This window comes from Dreissena polymorpha, chromosome 11 (assembly GCF_020536995.1).
Source record: "Dreissena polymorpha isolate Duluth1 chromosome 11, UMN_Dpol_1.0, whole genome shotgun sequence".
Classification (NCBI taxonomy): domain Eukaryota; kingdom Metazoa; phylum Mollusca; class Bivalvia; order Myida; family Dreissenidae; genus Dreissena; species Dreissena polymorpha.
Window position 1 is genome coordinate 78,416,937 of NC_068365.1, and position 20,686 is coordinate 78,437,622.

The window sequence follows — 20,686 nt, forward strand, 5'->3', positions numbered from 1 at the left end:
ATGTTACAAGATTGTGGAGCAAACTACACAATTTATTAATCTTTTAACTTTAAGTATGTCAATACCTTGAAGTGTAGATGTGCAAGACACAATTTTCATGTGCAGTGATCTACCTATTTATGAGTAATGTGCCTTGAACGTAGTCATGGGCTTGCTGAATTGCCTGTGACTAAGTGCTGTAGGGGTATTAGTTATGTTTGTTACAGAGCTGTAGCAAAGTTTTGAATCGTCAATCACATTAAGTTGCTATCTTGGGTTTCAGAAATTGAAGTGGAAGTACTCACTATAAAAAAATAATATATATTTTTATGATGAAGGTGATGATAAAAAAGAGGAGCACAACAATACAATTGCAATGTTTATTGTGAAAGACTCGAGGTACAAATTGTGCAATAAATACAATGATCTACAAAAGTGTACTAAATCTAGTACAATATCATCAAGGTCTGTTGTCAACAAGCCTTTTCGAATAACAATATGTCTTAAAAATAAACAGTTGCAAGAATCTTGTATTGTAATCTTGCATAGAACAGTTAAATTACAAACATTTCATAAAGAAAATAGTTGATTATTACAACATAGTTAGTATTCATTCTTTCCATCGCAGAGGTCCTCTTGTCTTAGTAAAAGCCTGAGTCTTAAGACATGACAGGTTAGTGGAAATGTGACCTGGTAAATGACATGACAGGTTGGTGGAAATGTGACCTGATAACCTGGTAAAACACATGACAGGTTGGTGGAAATGTGACCTGGTAACCTGGTAAATGACATGACAGGTTGGTGGAAATGTGACCTGGTAAATGACATGACAGGTTGGTGGAAATGTGACCTGGTAACCTGGTAAAAGACATGACAGGTTGGTGGAAATGTGACCTGGTAACCTGGTAAATGACATGACAGGTTGGTGGAAATGTGACCTGGTAAACTGGTAAAAGACATGACAGGTTGGTGGAAATGTGACCTGGTAAACTGGTAAAAGACATGACAGGTTGGTGGAAATGTGACCTGGTAAACTGGTAATACTGACAGGTTGGTGGAAATGTGACCTGGTAAACAGGGAAAAGTATTTGAGCCTACCTCTGGGAAAACAGGGCTTAATGCAAGTGCGTAAAGTGTTGTTCCAGATTAGCTTGTGCAATCTGCTTTTATGACATTTTTTTTGTTTAAATGAAGTCTCTTCTTAGCAAAAATCCAATTAAGGCAGAAAGTGTCGTCCCTGATTAGTCCGCACAGGCTAATCTGGGACGACACTTTACGCACATGCATTAAGCCTAGTTTTCTCAGAACATGGCTCATATAAACACTGATTATTATCACATACAATACATAGTTACGGTTAATACTGGACTTGCTAATTTTTTCTATCAGTCTGTCTGTCTGTTTGTAAACCAAAACTTCCCAGAAGCATTCTCCAATAATTGTTCAACATACAACATTCTAGCTTTGGGCATTGTTCCTCATGAAATGAAAATAAGGATGTTTATTTCAACCTATTTAATCCAAAATTATAACCATAAACTCCAGTCCAAATGAACCAAAAAATGCTTCAATTCATAGGTTATTTGGACCAGTGTCATTTGTCACTTTGCAAAAAGAAAATGGGTGTGAAACAATAAACATTTTCAGTTTATGATATATTTTCATAATAAATCCGCACATTCAGGTTGTAATAGATGGCATTTATTGAAAGCTAATAATCCACCCCTATTCATCCACCCTTTATTCATCCACGCACTATTCATCCACCCACTATTCATCAATCGACTATTCATCCAACCTAAATTCATCCACCCCCTATTCATCAACCCACTATTTATCAAACCCCCTATTCATCCAACCTATATTCATCGACCCACTATTCATTCACCCCCTATTCATCCACCCACTATTTTAAACCCTCTGTCCACCCTCTATTCATCCACCCCCTATTCATCAAACCACTATTCATCCACCCACTATTTATCAACCCACTGTCCACCCTCTATTAATCAACCCCCGAATTATCAACCCACTATTCATCAACCCACTATTCATCTACCCCCTATTCATCCACCCCCTGTCCACCCTCTATTCATCCACCCCCTATTCATCCACCCCCTATTCACCCACCCATTAATTATCCACCACCTATTCATCCACCCTCTATTCACCCACCCACTATTTATCAACCCCCAATTAATCAACCCACTATTCATCCATTCCCTATTCATCCACCAACTATTCATCAACCCCCTATTCATCCACTTACTTTTCATCAACCCTCTATTCATCAACCTACTATTCATCCACCCCCTATGTCTCCAACCTCTATTCATCCACCCACTATTTATCAACCCCCTTTTCATCCACCCACTATTCATCCACCCCCTATTCATCCACCCCTATTCATCCACCCACCATTCTTCCACCCCCTATTCATGCACCCCCTTTTCATCAACCCACTATTAATTTACCCACTATTAAGACTACTTTAAAAAGACCCGTACATTGTTGTTTTAGTCTGCTTTTACTGTTATCAGAATTTGAAAAATACTCTTAACTTTTATTTCAAGTAAATTGTCCAAATTGACAAATTCTTCCAAATAATCATCGTCGGATACCCACGTTCGACCCATTCAGTTACTCTCCAATTATCGACCGTGGAACATTATGAGCTCTTTTCACTGTTTTAGGGTGTGTCAAATCCAGTAATTTCATTGGATCCCTCACGGTTTCATGAGGATATTTTTTACCAATGATAAAACTCGTGTCTCTATCGGGTTTGTTGTCAAACTTGCGTCGTCTGTAGAAATGGAATTTCGTCATGCATGCGTATACTCTAAAATTGAGAATTTAAACGACTTTCAGAGTAAAAGTATCTCTAGTCTCTTACATGGGCGCGATGTCTTTTTAAGCACTCAGACAGGTGGATGGAAAAGCTTGGTGAATCAAATCGCAATTATCCAGGGGAAGCATTGACACCTACAAAGCGAAATTCTTTTTGTAAACTGCGATTTCGTTGGTCTACTGAAAGGTTACAGTTAAGGTCAAAACGGCATGTTTTGCTTATATTGTCCCACTGCTAATGCTGGAGAGTAACAAAATGAATTAGTCGTGGGTATCCGACGATGCCAAATAATGTGCATGAGCAATGAATGGTTGAACATTATTGCAAAACTGCACACCTTGCATCAGATGGTATGTGCAAACAGGTTTCAAATTTTTCGCAATTCACTGGTACTACACATGTTTAAATGAAATGGCATGTTGCACAAATTCAACAATAAATACTGAATTTACACAGAGCATGCATGAATTTAATCCAGATCGGTGCATTAAACAATAATAAAGTAAATCGGTACTTTATAATACAACTTTACATTCAAGTGACTTTGCATACAATATTAATGATATTCATAGACTGTTTAACAATGCCTCAAAATGTGAAACAGACATTTACTTTGAAAAACAAGAACAACAGAACTTGTTCACATAAAATCAATGAATTTGTGAGCGGTATAGTCTAAGTATTTAATATAAAGTAAAGCTTTAATTGCAGGACTTAACATCTTTCCATGATAATTACTACTGTCAAGGTAGTTGCAAATTAACAGTATTTTGTGTTTAAGTAGGCCTATAGGTGCACAGTAAGAAATCTTGAACTATCTACAAAGTATAAGAAAAGCAGTACATGTATACCAGAAATAAATATATTGCATAATTCTTTTTCAATTAATGACATCATAAGTAATAAATTTCAAAGTTAACAATTGTATTGAAACGTTTAACCAAATGATAGCAACTTACGATTGCAGCAAATCTAACCATTTTTTAAGTTGTGCACCAGTCATTTTATTACAATTTTTCGCATCCAATCCAAATATTTTTGAGCTAGTTGTTTTTGAGCACTACTTAGAGACTTAAGTTCTTTTGTCTTGACCGACTCTTCTTCCTTTTGAGCCCACTCTGAAGGCTCAAACTCCAGCCTGGTTTTCTTTTGGCGCTGAGTTGCGGATTCCCCTATTAGACCCCTATCTGGGGAACCTGGGGACAAGTCCTGGCTGTAGTGACGGTACAAACTGTTGAACACAAACCGCCTGAAATTAACAAACATAAAAATATACAAATTTATAAACACAACAAAACCAGTACAGGTATCGGTTTTTAACCTACCGGTATTTAATAAAGCTCGATTGCACTGAAAGTCTAAGGCTGATTTAAACTTTCTTGTGTCCATTTTCTTGGTATAACAAGTACTTGGAGTCTTAAAAAGACCATGTTGAGAACACTTCCAAAACCGCTATGAAGTCTGAGGTATCCTGATCACTAGGCTACACCATGTCCACTACTTCACAGTAAAGTCTTACATGTTGGAAGATCATGTCCGAACTCTATATCAGTCATTGTGTTGTGTGCTTCGTCACCTTTTAGCTTGATTAAACTCAAGAGAACACATGTTTTATCCAATTTTGATGAAACTTACTGGTAATTAGAATGTTTATACATGTATTGCCAATATTTAAGTCTAGTATAAATCTGGGTCTTTAGGTTAAAGAAACTACATAAACCGGCTAAATCTTAGGAAAACCTTGAAACCACTTTAGAAGCCGCTTTTATGACTCAGGCTTGATAAAACTTGGTCAGGAGGTTTTTCTTGACAATGCCTAGGCCAAATTTGAATCTGGATCAAATGTGTTTTAAATCTGCAATACAAGGTAAAATCTTACAATAAACCTGATTACTTCTTTATAATCAACATTCAATCTTGAAGTACTTTAGTCAGAATGTGTTTCTGTGCAATATTAAAGTCAAATTCAAATCTTGTTAACATGTGTCTCAAACTAAGTCACTGGGTCCAATATCTAGGCCACGCTTGAATCTAGGTCACCGTGTGAAATCTTACAAAAATAATTGTTAAAACTCTAGAATCTACTTTTATGACTACATCTTTGTAAAACTTGGTTACAATGTAAATCCAAATAATATAAATTGGTCTGAATATTTACCTAAACAATATCTTGGCAAGTTTGAATAAGGTTTACACAATTCCAAAAACTAGGTCACAGTGTCATAACCTTGTTACCACTCTAGAGAGTAAATTTATTTTGATATAATCTATGCTAAGTTTGAATCCAGGTCATGTGGGTCCAGAAATAAGGTCACCATGTCAAATATTAGAGAAACCATATAACCACTCTAGAAGCCAGACACAATCTTAATGAAACATGGTAAAAATTTTAACAAGGTTTTCCGAAGGAAAAAACTGGTTATTTGATTGGCGAATGAAGGCGGGTGGGTGGGCAGGCTGGCGGGCGGGCTGGCGGGCAGGCTGGCGGAACAAGCTTGTCCGGGCCATAACTTTGTCGTTCATTGTTAGATATAAAAATCATTTTGGCACATTTGTTCACCATCATTAGACGGTATGTTGCGCAAAAGAATAACGTCAATATCTCCAAGGTCAAGGTCACACTTTGAGTTCAAAGGTCGAAAATGGCCATAAATGAGCTTGTCCGGGCCATAACTATGTCATTCATTGTGAGATATTAAAATCATTTGGCACATTTGTTCACCATCATTGGACGGTGTGTCGCACGCAAGAATTAAGTCAATATCTCCAAGGTCAAGGCCACCACGACTAAAAATAGATTTATTTTGAAACAAAGAGGGTTAATTATAAACAAAAAATTCAGTTTGAATTGTCTCCCTTTATCAGACTTTTTTTTAAATTGAAAACCTGGTTTTGTGACAATTTTGTCCCTTGTTTTCTTTATAACACAAAAATGTATCTTGCTCATGTTTGAATCTTTGTCAAGTGGGGTCCAAAACTAGTTCACCAGGTAAAAATGTTTGATGACACAATCCATCATGGGCTTCTTGTGCAATAGTTTTATGGATATGGGTGCATGACAAAGATGTCTTTATGAAAATTTCAGTAGTAATTTTTCTGTATTGAGCTCAAATATTAAAAGCTGTTCCGTTTCATATATGAACTGGCCTGTTACAACAAATGCTTTGATATAACAGATGAAATTTTACATTAAATTTTACATTTTGTACTGTACACAACCAACTTGAAATCATTGCTTTCAACACTTTAATGAATGATCAAGAGAGTAAACCTTTCTAAATAAATAATGGTTTATTGTAACTGATCTTTACCCAAACAATATTTATATTAATGTAACAAAAAAGTTTAATTCAAACCTATGTTATTTAGAAATTTCCTAACAAGTCTTCACAAGTTCACAAGAATAATATTCACATGCTCTACTGTACAGTACCTATGATACCACATGGCTTCACGTCCAGGGAATGTACTACTGTACAGTACTTATGATACCACATGGCCTCATGTCCAGGGAATGGACTACTGTACTGTACTTATGATGCCACATGGCCTCATGTCCAGGGAATGTACTACTGTACAGTACTTATGATGCCGCATGGCCTCATGTCCAGGGAATGTACTAGTGCACAGTACTTATGATACCACATGGCCTCATGTCCAGGGAATGTTCTACTGTACAGTACTTATGATACCATATGGCCTCATGTTCAGGGAATGTACTACTGTACAGTACTTATGATACCACATGGTCTCATGCCCAGGGAATGTACTACTGTACAGTACCTATGATACCACATGGTCTCATGCCCAGGGAATGTACTACTGTACATTATGTATGATACCACATGGTCTCATGCCCAGGGAATGTACTACTGTACAGTACTTATGATACCACATGGCCTCATGTCCAGGGAATGTACTACTGTACAGTTTCTATGATACCACATGGCCTCATGTTCAGGGAATGTACTACTGTACAGTACCTATGAAACCACATGGCCTCATGTACAGGGAATGTACTACTGCACAGTACTTATGATACCACATGGCCTCATGTCCAGGGAATGTTCTACTGTACAGTTCTTATGATACCATATGGCCTCATGTTCAGGGAATGTACTACTGTACAGTACTTATGATACCACATGGTCTCATGCCCAGGGAATGTACTACTGTACAGTACCTATGATATCACATGGTCTCATGCCCAGGGAATGTACTACTGTACATTATGTATGATACCACATGGTCTCATGCCCAGGGAATGTACTACTGTACAGTACTTATGATACCACATGGCCTCATGTCCAGGGAATGTACTACTGTACAGTTTCTATGATACCACATGGCCTCATGTTCAGGGAATGTACTACTGTACAGTACCTTTGAAACCACATGGCCTCATGTACAGGGAATGTACTACTGTACAGTACCTATGATACCACATGGCTTCATGTCCAGGGAATGTTCTACTGTACAGTACCTATGAAACCACATGGCCTTATGTCCAGGGAATGTACTACTGTACAGTACCTATGATACCACATGGCTTCATGTCCAGGGAATGTACTACTGTACAGTACTTATGATACCACATGGCCTCATGCCCAGGGAATGTACTACTGTACAGTAGTACTGTACAGTACCTTTGATACCACATGGCCTCATGTCCAGGGAATGTTCTACTATACAGTACCTATGATATCACATAGCCTAATGTCCAGGGAATGTACTACTGTACAGTGCCTATGAAACAACATGGCCTCGTGTCCAGGGAATGTACTACTGTACAGTTCCTATGATACCACATAGTCTCATGCCCAGGGAATGTACTACTGTACAGTACCTATGATACCACATAGCCTAATGTCCAGGGAATGTTCTACTGTACAGTACCTATGATACCACATGGCCTCATGTCCAGGGAATGGACTACTGTACAGTAGCTATGATACCACATGGCCTCATGTCTGGGGAATGTACTACTGTACAGTACCTATGATACCACATGGCCAAGGAATGTACTACTGTACAGTACCTATGATACCACATGGCCTCATGTCCAGGGAATGTACTACATGTACTATTGCACAGTACTTATGATACCACATGGCCTCATGTCCATGGAATGTACTACATGTACTATTGCACAGTACTTATGATACGACATGGCCTCATGTCCAGGGAATGTACTACATGTACTATTGCACAGTACCTATGACACCACATGGCCTCATGCCCGGGGAATGTCCCTATCAGGTCCACTATGTATCCCTGCTCTTTCTCTAGGAGGTCTGTATACTGCAGGCTCAGTTGTTGACTCAGAGACTCCCTCTGCCTGCACAGGCTGGACAACAGGAACTGCCGATAGTGGTAGCCACAGGTGTCAGAGATGTGGGCGCTCACCCAACCTTCTGTGCGATGTAATTCGCCGACTAAAGCCTGGAACAATACAGTCATGTTTTGTTTATTTATATTTATATTAGGTTTTGTCGTATGCAAAAGTACCAGTCATTTCACTTTTAATGAGTTTCACTTTTCCATGTTTACCAGTACAGTATGAAACAACCATAAAATTTGGAAGAGGAGATTGCATGGAGCCCTAAATTATTTGATATGGAAAAGTATGAGAAACTGTAGTATTTGAAAGAGAATCACATGTAACATTATAATATTTGAGAGTATATTGCATGTGAAACTTTGTTTTATTTGAAACAGAATATTGCTTGAGAAACTTTTGTACAGAATTTTACATGTGAAATAATTGTATTTGACTAAATATATTGGGTGTGAAATTACTGTATTTGATAGAAAATATTGACTGTGAAACCAATTTACTTGATAGCAAATATTGCATGTGAAACTATTGTATTTGATTGAGATTGATAGATAATATTGAATATGTAATAATAATAAACCTAAATTGAATAAAGTGCAATCAGAAGGACTGCTTAATATTGAAGAAGTATCAATAACACTTAAAAAGATGAAACATGATAAAAGTCCAGGTTCTGATGGATTCACTGTGGAATTCTTTAAGGTATTTTGGAGTAAGTTAGGACACTTCATAGTGAAAAGTCTTTATTATGCTTTTATTACAAATTCCTTGTCCATAACACAAAAACATGGAATTATTACTTGTATCCCAAAAGAAAACAAGCCGAGATGTTACCTGAAAAACTTACAACCATTGACATTATTAAATGTTGTTTACAAATTAGCATCAGATTCCATTTCAAATAGATTAAAGACAGTACTTGATATTTTAATCTCCAAAGATCAAACAGGTTTCATTAAAGGTCGATTTATTGGTGAAAACACCAGATTACTTTACAATATCTTGAAATATGCTGAAGATAATAATTTACCTGGGTTACTTATGACGATTGACTTTGTAAAAGCGTTCGATACCTTGTCTGTCCAGGTTATAGAAACAACTTTGTTTTTTTTTTAAATTTTGGACCAATGTTTCAAAAATGGATTTTTTTGTTCTTGCATAATACCATGGCCTCCATACAAATAAATGGATTCTTGTCAGATACTTTTTGTATAGAAAGGGGATGTCGTCAAGGAGACCCAATCAGTGCTTACATTATTATTATCTGTGCAGAAATTCTTGCTATTAAAATAAGGGAAGGCAAAGAAATTAAAGGTATAACTATAAATGACTTAAAATAAAAAATATCACAATTTGCGGATGATACATCTTTATTTCTGGACTGATCGGAATCTTCTCTTAACTGTACATTAGATATGCTTCATGAATTTTCATTATACTCTGGACTTAAAAGGGCCTTTTCACAGATTTTGGCATATTTTGAAGTTTGTCATTAAATGCTTTATATTGATAAATGTAAACATTGGATCTTAAAAGCTCCAGTAAAAAATCAAGAATAAAATTAAAAAAAGGAAAAAAAAGTAGCCGGTACCAGGGCTCGTACCAGTGACCCCCGGAGTCTTTGAGTTAGTCTGAAGTAAAAACACATTAGCCCTCTCGGCTATTCCGCCGGGTATACACAGTTTAAGTATTTTATACCTTATATAAGCAATCTTCGTAGTTACGTAAATTTAAACAACAACAACAGAACTCTCCAAATTATTCAATTGTTTCGCGTTGCAATGCTTTATAATTTTTAGGTTTTCAAATCGTCAAAAGATACATATAATGGCTATATTGGACTATGGTAAATGTTCAGTAATACTGTTTCCTCATAAATATCATAACTAAAACGAAAATTTGCGAATCTGAAACAACTTTTTTCAATTTTGTCAATTTACCAAACCGTGAAAAGATCCCTTTAACATAAACTATGAAAAAACTAATTTAATTTTGATAGGCTCTATGAAATATAGTACTAGATCGATAAAAACTAAATACAAACTGACATAGGGAGCTACTACCTTCAAAGTTCTTGGGATAAGTGTTTGATATCAATTTAGATAAAATGGTAATGTCAAATTTTATAAACAAAATCTAAAGTATTAAAAGATCAATAAGTCATTGGAATCGCAGAAACATTACTCCTCTAGGAAAGATAACCATTGTCAAATCATTGTTTCTACCTTTACTTACTCATTTATTTGTATCATTACCAAGACCAAGCATAGACACCATGAAAACTATAAATCAACACTTTTATGACTTCATTTGGGCAGGACCAAGCAAAATTAAAAAACAGTAATTGTTAAGGATTATAACGAAGGTTGGTTAAATATGGTAGACATATGTTCTTTTGAAAATTATATGAAAATAACATGGCTTATGAGAATAGTGTCAGGCGAAGGAAATTGTTATTCACTGGCTAGATCGTTTATAGATTTTAAAATAGTATTCAATACTGGTAAAAATTTACTAAAATGTATGCCGAAAAAATATGCTTGCACTTAAAAAATAAATTTTGGCTTGATGTTTTGAAAAACTATATATTGTATATTGAAAAGCTGCCAATATTGAATTGTGATGATATTCTGGATATGCCTCTTTTTTATAATCATAATTTTAAAATTAGCAATAGCTATATCTATATTAAATGTCTATATGAAAAAGGTATTCGGTTTGTGAGAGACATAATGGTAGAAAAAACCTGCTTTATTTCCAAAGAATCTTTGGATACACAAGTTGGAACAAACGTAAACTTCCTATTGTACCAAGGATTAATAAACATAATAAAGAAATACATTGACAATTTTGAAGACCTGCCAAATTTTGACAAAAACACTCAAGGACCTATATTACCAACTTACATAAAAAAATAGTAATCAGCCCTAAAGAAGAGAAACATATTTATAAAACATTAATTAAAAACAATGACATTCCAGCTTGTAATACTAAATGGCATTCAGAATTTTTAAATATTTAATGGAAAAAGTACATGCACTTGTATTCAATATAACTAAAGAAACTTATATCAGATGGCTCCAGTTCAGAATACAAGTGCAAGATGTCTGTGTGGATTATATTGGATATAACTATATCTTTCTTGCCTAGGGTAACTCAATTATAATTTTTGTTTACACATTGGGCATCATTATTTGTTGGGATCTTAAATTCTTGGATCAGTAAACATGTACAATTGGACCAAAAATAATGTCCATTAAATAATAATGATTTTTCAGTATTTGATAGAGAACACTGAATGTGAAACTATAATTGTTTTACACAGAATTCTAAATGTACAACTATTGTTTTGATACAGAAATATTATTCAGAGCTACAAATGTTTCCTGCTGAAACCTTTCAGTGTTACTCACCTGAGAGGAGCAGTTGTACGCATGTTGAATGAGCCATATTCTCTGAGACCAGGCATAGTAATTGCACGGGTACTTCTCCGCAGCACACGTGCACACATGGATCTCTGTCTTCATCTGATTCTGGTAGTCCATGGGACCATCCACATGCACTCCTGTATAACATAAAAGAGGGAGATGGTAGTCCATGGGACCATCCACATGCACTCCTGTATAACATAACAGAGGGAGACTTCATAGAAACACATGTTTTTTATAGTTAAGAAACATTAACTCAAATATTAATATTTTGTACCTAAAGGGCTGTTTGTAAAACATGCATGCCATATGGGCTGTCAGTTGTAGTGGCAGCCATTGTGTGAATACGTTTTTTGACACTGTGACCTTGACCTTTGACCTAGTGACCTGAAAATCAATAGGGGTCATCTGCCAGTCATGATCAATGCACCTATTAAGTTTCATGATCCTAGGCCTAATTATTCTTGAGTTATCATCAGGAAACCATTTTACTGTTTGGAGTCACTGTGACCTTGACCTTTGACCTAGTGACCTGAAAATTAATAGGGGTCATCTGTCAGTCATGATCAATGTACCTATGAAGTTTCATGATCCTAGGTGTAAGCATTCTTGAGTTATCACCCGGAAACCATTTTACTATTTCGAGTCACTGTGACCTTGACCTTTGACCTAGTGACCTGAGAATCAATAGGGGTAATCTGCCAGTCATTATCAATGTACCTATGAAGTTTCATGATCCTAGGCGTAAGCATTCTTGAGTTATCACCTGGAAACCATTTTACTGTTTCAAGTCACTGTGACCTTGACCTTTGACCTAGTGACCTGAAAATCAATAGGGGTCATCTGCGAGTCATGATCAATGTACCTATGAAGTTTCATGATCCTAGGCCTAAGTTCTTGAGTTATCATCCGGAAACCATCTGGTGGACGGACCAACGGACGAACGGACCGACCAACCGACATGTGCAAAACAATATACCCCCTCTTCATCGAAGGGGGGCATAAATATAATATATAAAACAAAACACTTCTAGAAACTCTAACAAAGAGAACTTTATGTTCTTATCCACTACTTTTATAACGAAACACTTAATATAAACATACAATCATTAATACTGGGATCACTGCCTTGGACTGGTCAATGCAAAGTAAAGGGGTTCAAGCCCATTTGGGGTTTAGCCAAACCTCACATTTACCCCAGAATTAAATCCAAATGTGCTTCTAAAACTATCTCAATCAAATCAGATAATGAAAACATTATTGCCAAAATGCGACAACTGTATAGAATACTACACAAATAATTTTAGTGCACTAGTGTTGTATGTATTGGACTTTGTTCCACTTCATTGAGAAATCCCATAATGCAAGACCAAGTCATAAGTCGGACACAATGATATACTTACACTTTCTATAAAAGGGATTGGAAAAAAATCATGTTGATCATCATATCTGCCAATTTATTTATTTTGAAATACTTTAATGACACGCAAAGATATAAGCAGCACAAAAAAATGTCCCACATAAATGTGCCACATTATACATGTATAAAAGGCAGTTACAGCTAACAGAACCTTTCACTGCACAATAGACAATTCAATATCAGAGGTGCCAGACAACAAAACAGATTGATTCCATTGTTTTATTTATGCATCTTGAAATAACTTTCCACTGCTTAACACAAAGCAAGAAATGGCTTATGGTGTAAAATGTACTGGTCTCTGGCAACTAACAAAAGTTGACTGTAAAACACAGGCGTAATAATGACTGATTTTGTTCAGTGTAAATCTAGACTGCTTAACTAAGTGGACCGATAAGTCACATAGCACTGTACCATAATACCTATAAGTCACATAGCACTGTACCATAATACCGATAAGTCACATAGCACTGTACCATAATACCGATAAGTCACATAGCACTGTACCATAATACCGATAAGTCACATAGCAATGTACCATAATACCGATAAGTCACATAGCACTGTACCATAATACCAATAAGTCACATAGCACTGTACCATAATACCGATAAGTCACATAGCACTGTACCATAATACCGATAAGTCACATAGCACTGTACCATAATACCGATAAGTCACATAGCAATGTACCATAATACCGATAAGTCACATAGCACTGTACCATAATACCGATAAGTCACATAGCAATGTACCATAATACCGATAAGTCACATAGCAATGTACCATAATACCGATAAGTCACATAGCACTGTACCATAATACCGATAAGTCACATAGCACTGTACCATAATACCGATAAGTCACATAGCACTGTACCATAATACCGAAAAGTCACATAGCAAAGTACCATAATTTTTTTTAAATGTATAAATCTTATATGAACCACCCAGATTATTTAACACTAAACCCACTTATACTAGGAGATAAAATGAAGGACTAGATATACCGTTACTTTTTACTGTTACCAATTCAAATACATATACCAACAACCAGTCACAAATGACATGAGTCGTACCATTCTGTACTGGCGGAGGGTTCACCTGAGGCAGGTCCATGTTCAGATCTATGGCGTCCATGGAGACGAAGCCTTCCTGTCCACTGCCTGTGCTAAGGTTGGATCCCTGACTGGACTGCAGGTAGATGTCTATGAAACGACTCAGCAACCAGCGCCTGACAACATACAATAGTGCATACTTATTTTTGCAGCGTAATTCCACAAGAGAAGTTTTGACAAGACAACTGAACAAAAATGATTATCAATTCTTGTTTAATAAACTTGTTGACAATGCATATAAAGTAATTCTTTATTTTGGTTTTACTAAACATGTGCAATCCACATAAATTGAATGTTTTTCAGGTTTTACTAACCATTTGACAATTTTTCCACCTCAGAATCCTAGGCTTGATGTATGACTATAAAGATTGAAAAAAAGATTTAATATTGGTTTTATTGCAACTGCCAAGCCATAGTGTCATCACAGGTAAACAATTACCCTGTTTTATACTTTCATCCAATACTTTATTTGGTTTGAATAAATTTCTGTACAGTTTGCATAGGCTATTCACAAAACAGAAATTTTCTGAAATGTATGGATTAAAAAAAATAAAAATACTTCCTTAAAACAAATTATTCCATAAAAGCTGAAAGTGTTGACCCAGATTAGCCTGAGCGGACTGTACAGGTGTATGTAAGACTGTACAGGTGTATGTAAGACTGTACAGGTGTATGTAAGACTGTACAGGTGTATGTAGGACTGTACAGGTGTATGTAGGACTGTACAGGTGTATGTAGGACGGACTGTACAGGTGTATGTAGGACGGACTGTACAGGTGTATGTAGGACGGACTGTACAGGTGTATGTAGGACAGACTGTACAGGTGTATGTAGGACGGACTGTACAGGCGTATGTAGGACGGACTGTACAGGTGTATGTAAGACTGTACAGGTGTATGTAAGACTGTACAGGTGTATGTAAGACTGTACAGGTGTATGTAAGACTGTACAGGTGTATGTAAGACTGTACAGGTGTATGTAAGACTGTACAGGTGTATGTAGGACTGTACAGGTGTATGTAGGACTGTACAGGTGTATGTAGAACTGTACAGGTGTATGTAAGACTGTACAGGTGTATGTAGGACTGTACAGGTGTATGTAAGACTGTACAGGTGTATGTAGGACTGTACAGGTGTATGTAGGACTGTACAGGTGTATGTAGGACTGTACAGGTGTATGTAGGACTGTACAGGTGTATGTAGGACTGTACAGGTGTATGTAAGACTGTACAGGTGTATGTAGGACTGTACAGGTGTATGTAGGACTGTACAGGTGTATGTAGGACTGTACAGGTGTATGTAGGACTGTACAGGTGTATGTAGAACTGTACAGGTGTATGTAGGACGGACTGTATAGGTGTATGTAGGACGGACTGTACAGGTGTATGTAGGATGGACTGTACAGATGTATGTAGGACGGACTGTACAGGTGTATGTAGGACAGACTGTACAGGTGTATGTAGGACGGACTGTACAGGTGTATGTAGGACGGACTGTACAGGTGTTTGTAGGACTGTACAGGTGTATGTAGGACTGTACAGGTGTGTGTAGGACTGTACAGGTGTATGTAGGACTGTACAGGTGTATGTAGGACGCACTGTACAGGTGTCTGTAGGACGGACTGTACAGGTGTATGTAGGACGGACTGTACAGGTGTATGTAGGACGGACTGTACAGGTGTATGTAGGACGGACTGTACAGGTGTATGTAGGACTGTACAGGTGTATGTAGGACTGTACAGGTGAATGTAGGACTGTACAGGTGTATGTAGGACTGTACAGGTGTATGTAGGACTGTACAGGTGTATGTAGGCGGACTGTACAGGTGTATGTAGGACGGACTGTACAGGTGTATGTAGGACGGACTGTACAGGTGTATGTAGGATGGACTGTACAGGTGTTTGTAGGATGGACTGTACAGGTGTATGTAGGATGGACTGTACAGGTGTATGTAGGACGGACTGTACAGATGTATGTAGGACTGTACAGGTGTATGTAGGACAATACTTATTTACACATGCATTACACTCCATTTTCCCAATGACAGGCTCAAACATATTCTCTTACCGGTGACAAAATGTTTCAGAACTTTTCGGATGTTTAGTGAGTACAAGAGCACTTAGTTTAAGATCTTCAGCCATGGTCAGCTCCCCAGATTCAACATATTCTTTCCTGAAAAAGCAAAATGAAAATAAAACCCTGGTACACTTACATGTACAAATACTTGAAGAGGCAAGTGACTCATATCAAAACATTTTCAAAATACACAGAAATGTCATGTTCTGGTATTTGAGTGTTTGGGTCAATCTCATCAATAATTGATCTCCAATTTTATAAAGCATTGACAAATTTATTTTTAACACTCCTTGTTAAATTTGATAAGATAGTCACAAGTTTGGCAACACTTTTTTGTCATTATTGGTCATCAACTGTTTTGTCAATCACGTGTGGAGCATTTTATATAAAAATATGAAGAAGCTACCTGAATATTCGTACAACTCTGCATATGCTGGCATTTACAACTTATGTGGTTTCCAATTTCCAATTGAACTTCATAGTAAAACATTGAGTTCACATTTACAAAATTAAATTAATAATTCAAAGTGTGTAAACAAATCATATTACTTAAATCTTTTTAGACTCAAAGTTGATATAAATATGCAAGAAAAAGTCGTCAGATACTGGGATAAGACTGCGCGTAAGGTCATTTCCATTGAACATGGTGTTGAATGACCTACTAACTAAGGCCTTTTCCAGATGATTTTTAAGGAAAATTATATTTCCAGTTTGGGAATTTGTTTTGCGCGAAAATAATAATTAAAAGGAATATAACAAAATTATATAAATCGTAGTTACGGTGTAAACTTTTTTTAGATGAACATGTAATTGAAATAAAATTAAGATATAATAATCATTTAACACTTATTTCAACTTTTTTTTTAATTGGGATTTTTGTTTACAACATTGCTTTGGAAATGGAGCCAGGAAAAGGATTGCAACTTTTTTAATTACAATATATTGTTGATTTAATAATCATCTTTTATTTGTCATATTTGTTACAGATACAAAATAATACATGAAAATATAGTATGAACATAATTATGATACCTGATATTCCATGCTGTAGAACATTCTGGATTTAAAAGAACAACAGCTCTAGATAAGCAGATAATCTCTTGACTTTCTGTAAAATAAAAACAGAATGTTATTCATGTAGCCATCATTTAACTTATTTACCTTTGCATTCATGCAATTAAAAGCTGCATAATGCAAAAATGGGTCTTATGTATAATGTGGTCGGCATAGCTTCAGACCAGCCTATTCATTTGGTCACGAGTTGCTCAGTTTTGTCTTGAGCTACGCTGGCCGCATATGACCCATTATTACATGATGTTGCTCAAATATACAATACATGAGATAATAAGGATCACAATGACACACAGAGGTTGGTTTGAAAAACAGTTGTGCGAATTTTTCTTTTTCACATTTTATCTAAACCAATAAATAATCAGCATTTTCATATCATTATCAGAACTGCATGTACATAACAGAATAAATATCATTTTAGAAAAATATATTCGAGTGATTTCCTATTATATGCAAACTTCTAATAATTTGGACCCGTACTGTAAACCAGCTGCTGTTTTTGTCTTATTTTTTTACCTATAAACTTTTTGGATGTCGCTCTCCACTCCATCAGGGAATGGTATGCAAACTGGAGGAGAATCTTCAGACTCCACATCTCAATGCCGAGTTTGTGGTTCACCAACACGACAGGGCTGCAGTTGGTCTGGGGTTCCATTACGGGGATGTAATCAAATTCATCACTATAAACAGACAAGGTTAATCAATATCTTAAGTTGTTCATCATGAAAATAAAATAAATATTGTAAATAAATATTAAGCCTATAAACACTCAAAATCAACTAATATTTGGTACAATATTTAGGAAAATAGAGTAAACACAGACAAAATCAGTGTTCCTTATACATTGTAGCAAGAGCCAAAATATCAATGCTAGATGACTGTGGTCTGTTAACATAGATTAAAAGCGACACAAAATGCTTGTTTTTATTTGTGTGTGTGACAATATATTCAATCTGAATTTCCTGCCACAATATCCGAACATTTATGAGCTGACGCAAGATTGGCATCCCCCAATCTCAAAGTATTTGTTGATTTTGAATATTTATGTGACTTTAAATCATGTATAGGCATTCCAAAAGCAATTGTTATCAAATTCCTCACTGGAAAAATACATATTTATAAATTGTATAAATATCCAATGTTTAAATCATGTTTATTATTATGGAACCAAAATTGAAAACAATATTGATCAATATATATATATATATATATATATATATATATATATATATATATATATATATATATATATATATATATATATATATATATATATATAGTGTTTAATAAAACATTAATTCCATTTTTAAGTGGGTAAATTCTTTAAGTCATGGTAGTTAAAAAGATGCACTTGTATTTTTTGTCCAGGTTTTTAAATATAATTATCAACATCAGCCATGAACATTCAGTCTCGATAGTCCCTTAACATTAGAATTAGTTTTTAAGTTAAAAACTGATCCATTTAGAGTTCATAATAAAAATGATTTCTTTATTCAGTCACTTTGGACCATTATAAAGTATTCTGTTTGACAGTTAAAGTATAAACATATCTCAACTATTTAACAAGAGCACCGCATAGCGGGTGCTAACGCTCGGCTACGGGTGCAGTTTTGAATAAATGAAAGCTTTTCAGAAGAATTTAAGAATTTTTTGTTTGTTGTTTAGAGGTCACAGTGTCCTTGACCTTTAACCTAGTGACCCAAAAATGGGTGTGGCATGTAGAACTCATCAAGGTGCATCTACATATGAAGTTTCAAAGTTGTAGGTGGATACACTTTGATTTTAGAGCCAATGTTAAGGTTTTATCACGAAGACAGCGAACGATGAGCTGGCTACGACAATACCTCGGGTTTTCTCCAAAAACAGCCGAGCTAAAAATGAACTACCATGAGACAAAATTAAAACAAGCCTAACTTCTGATTGATTGTATTATATTCAATTTGTCTCTTCTGTAAACCTAAACTCTATTATGCTAGTTCACAAGGTAAATGTATGGAGTCCAATGGGCAATTACTTTTAAGATTGGTTTATTTTATTTATTTATTTTTATAAAATGTAGTGTTTTATCATTAAGACAGCCAATCTTTCTTCATTAGTTTAAACCTATTTATTTTAGCTCGATTGCATCGAAAGCCTAAGGCTTAAATAAACGCTCTCGAGTCCGTTTCCTGGGCCTAGAACCAGTACTTGGTGTCTTTGGGGAAGATCTAAAGAACGCTCCCAGGGTGGGGATCGAACCCGTGACCTCCCGGTCGCTAGGCGGACACCATATCCATTACACCACAGCGACCTAATTTCTTCATTAGTTATAATCATGGTTTCTTTGACAATTGTTAAACCACAATTAAAACAATAAAAAAAGTAATTTAAAACTAGGTGTGTGAGACAAACCAATCCTAGAAAATGGTTTCCTAAGGCTATTAAATCTCATATTGACTTTTCGTGTTTAGTCTAATAATATTCAATCTCTGAAAAAGATGAAAACCAAACATCAAAGCAAGAATAAATAAATAAATAAAGGATCTTGAGATAATTTTGTATCTATTGGGAAAATTAGTGTTATATAAAGCGCACAAAAAGTAGATGTTTCTTTACAATTTGTATGCATAGTATAAGTTTTATATATCAATGGGTCACTGTTTTATCGATATTCTCGACCACATGTGGCGTTTCCCCAAATACCCTAATTTAAATTATCGAAGACACAACATGCGTACATGCGATTGTCACGTTTAAAAGCATTATTTAAATCCAAGAAAAGCCTTCGCCCTCTTTTATCTGTCGAACCCATTGTGCAAGTTATGTTTTTTTCTTTCGTTTATGTCAACGGAGTTTTACAACGAATTGTTATCTTGACGCCGTTTCGCGTGGGTTCAGAAGAAAATAAAATTCGAAACAGAAACTTTATTAAAATGGCATCAAGACGCAGACGCGCTTCATTCAGTGATGAAGAGGACGAAACAAGTAAGTTATGCTTAAATGTTAACAAAAAATTATCGTTGAAAAGTTGATTTTTTTATCATGTCTCACACAAATGTCTAGTGTATGCATTTTTCGGATAACGCTTCCGGATAGTAAAAATCATCCTTCTTTCTGTATAAGGGCTGCTTAAAAATGTTAGATAGTGCCTGTGTAATTGATTTGAGAGTTGAAAATAGTTTTGTTGTTTTTATTGAGCACTTTGAATTGATATCTTTTGAAGAATTATTCAATTTCGTATTACTGCAATCTAGTGCTAGTTTATCGGGCCGCAGTTTATCTAGTAGAATTTTTTCCTAAGAAACACTTGCTTTGATCATAAATATAACAAATGAGTTAAGTTTTTAGACTGGATAGTAAAGAAAAGTATATTTTCCTTATAAATGCAGGATTTGTTGATCTGCTGCAGTCAATATGTTGTTAAAATACATGTAC

At 35.7% G+C, this 20,686-nt stretch overlaps 2 protein-coding genes across 10 annotated transcripts in view; one reads left to right on the forward strand and one right to left on the reverse strand.

Moving 5' to 3' along the window:
- Positions 1–345: 345 nt before the first annotated feature.
- Positions 346–20,104, reverse strand: LOC127850176 (protein prenyltransferase alpha subunit repeat-containing protein 1-A-like). 8 transcript variants are annotated; one of them, XR_008035103.1, is made up of 9 exons: positions 19,990–20,063; positions 17,789–17,952; positions 17,234–17,309; positions 16,193–16,297; positions 14,089–14,243; positions 11,579–11,730; positions 8,043–8,269; positions 882–4,076; positions 346–669 (listed from the first exon to the last, which is right to left on the reverse strand). XR_008035103.1 is itself a non-coding variant. In XM_052382999.1 (8 exons), exons 1-8 carry the CDS (start codon positions 20,061–20,063, stop codon positions 3,827–3,829), a joined length of 1,203 nt encoding a protein of 400 aa, XP_052238959.1. In that variant the 5' UTR covers positions 20,064–20,104; the 3' UTR covers positions 346–3,826. The 8 variants fall into 8 exon arrangements, 1 of the variants encoding a protein (XP_052238959.1); XR_008035101.1 differs by having other exon boundaries at positions 346–705; XR_008035102.1 differs by having other exon boundaries at positions 346–749.
- Positions 20,084–20,686, forward strand: part of LOC127850175 (nuclear cap-binding protein subunit 1-like) — a 34,248-nt gene continuing 33,645 nt past the window's right edge. For both annotated transcript variants that reach the window (XR_008035097.1, XM_052382998.1), the window contains exon 1: positions 20,084–20,236. Coding sequence is in view for 1 of the 2 variants with exons in the window: in XM_052382998.1 (XP_052238958.1) it covers positions 20,185–20,236 (52 nt within the window). In the remaining variant the exon portion in view is untranslated. The remainder of the gene's footprint in view (positions 20,237–20,686) is intronic.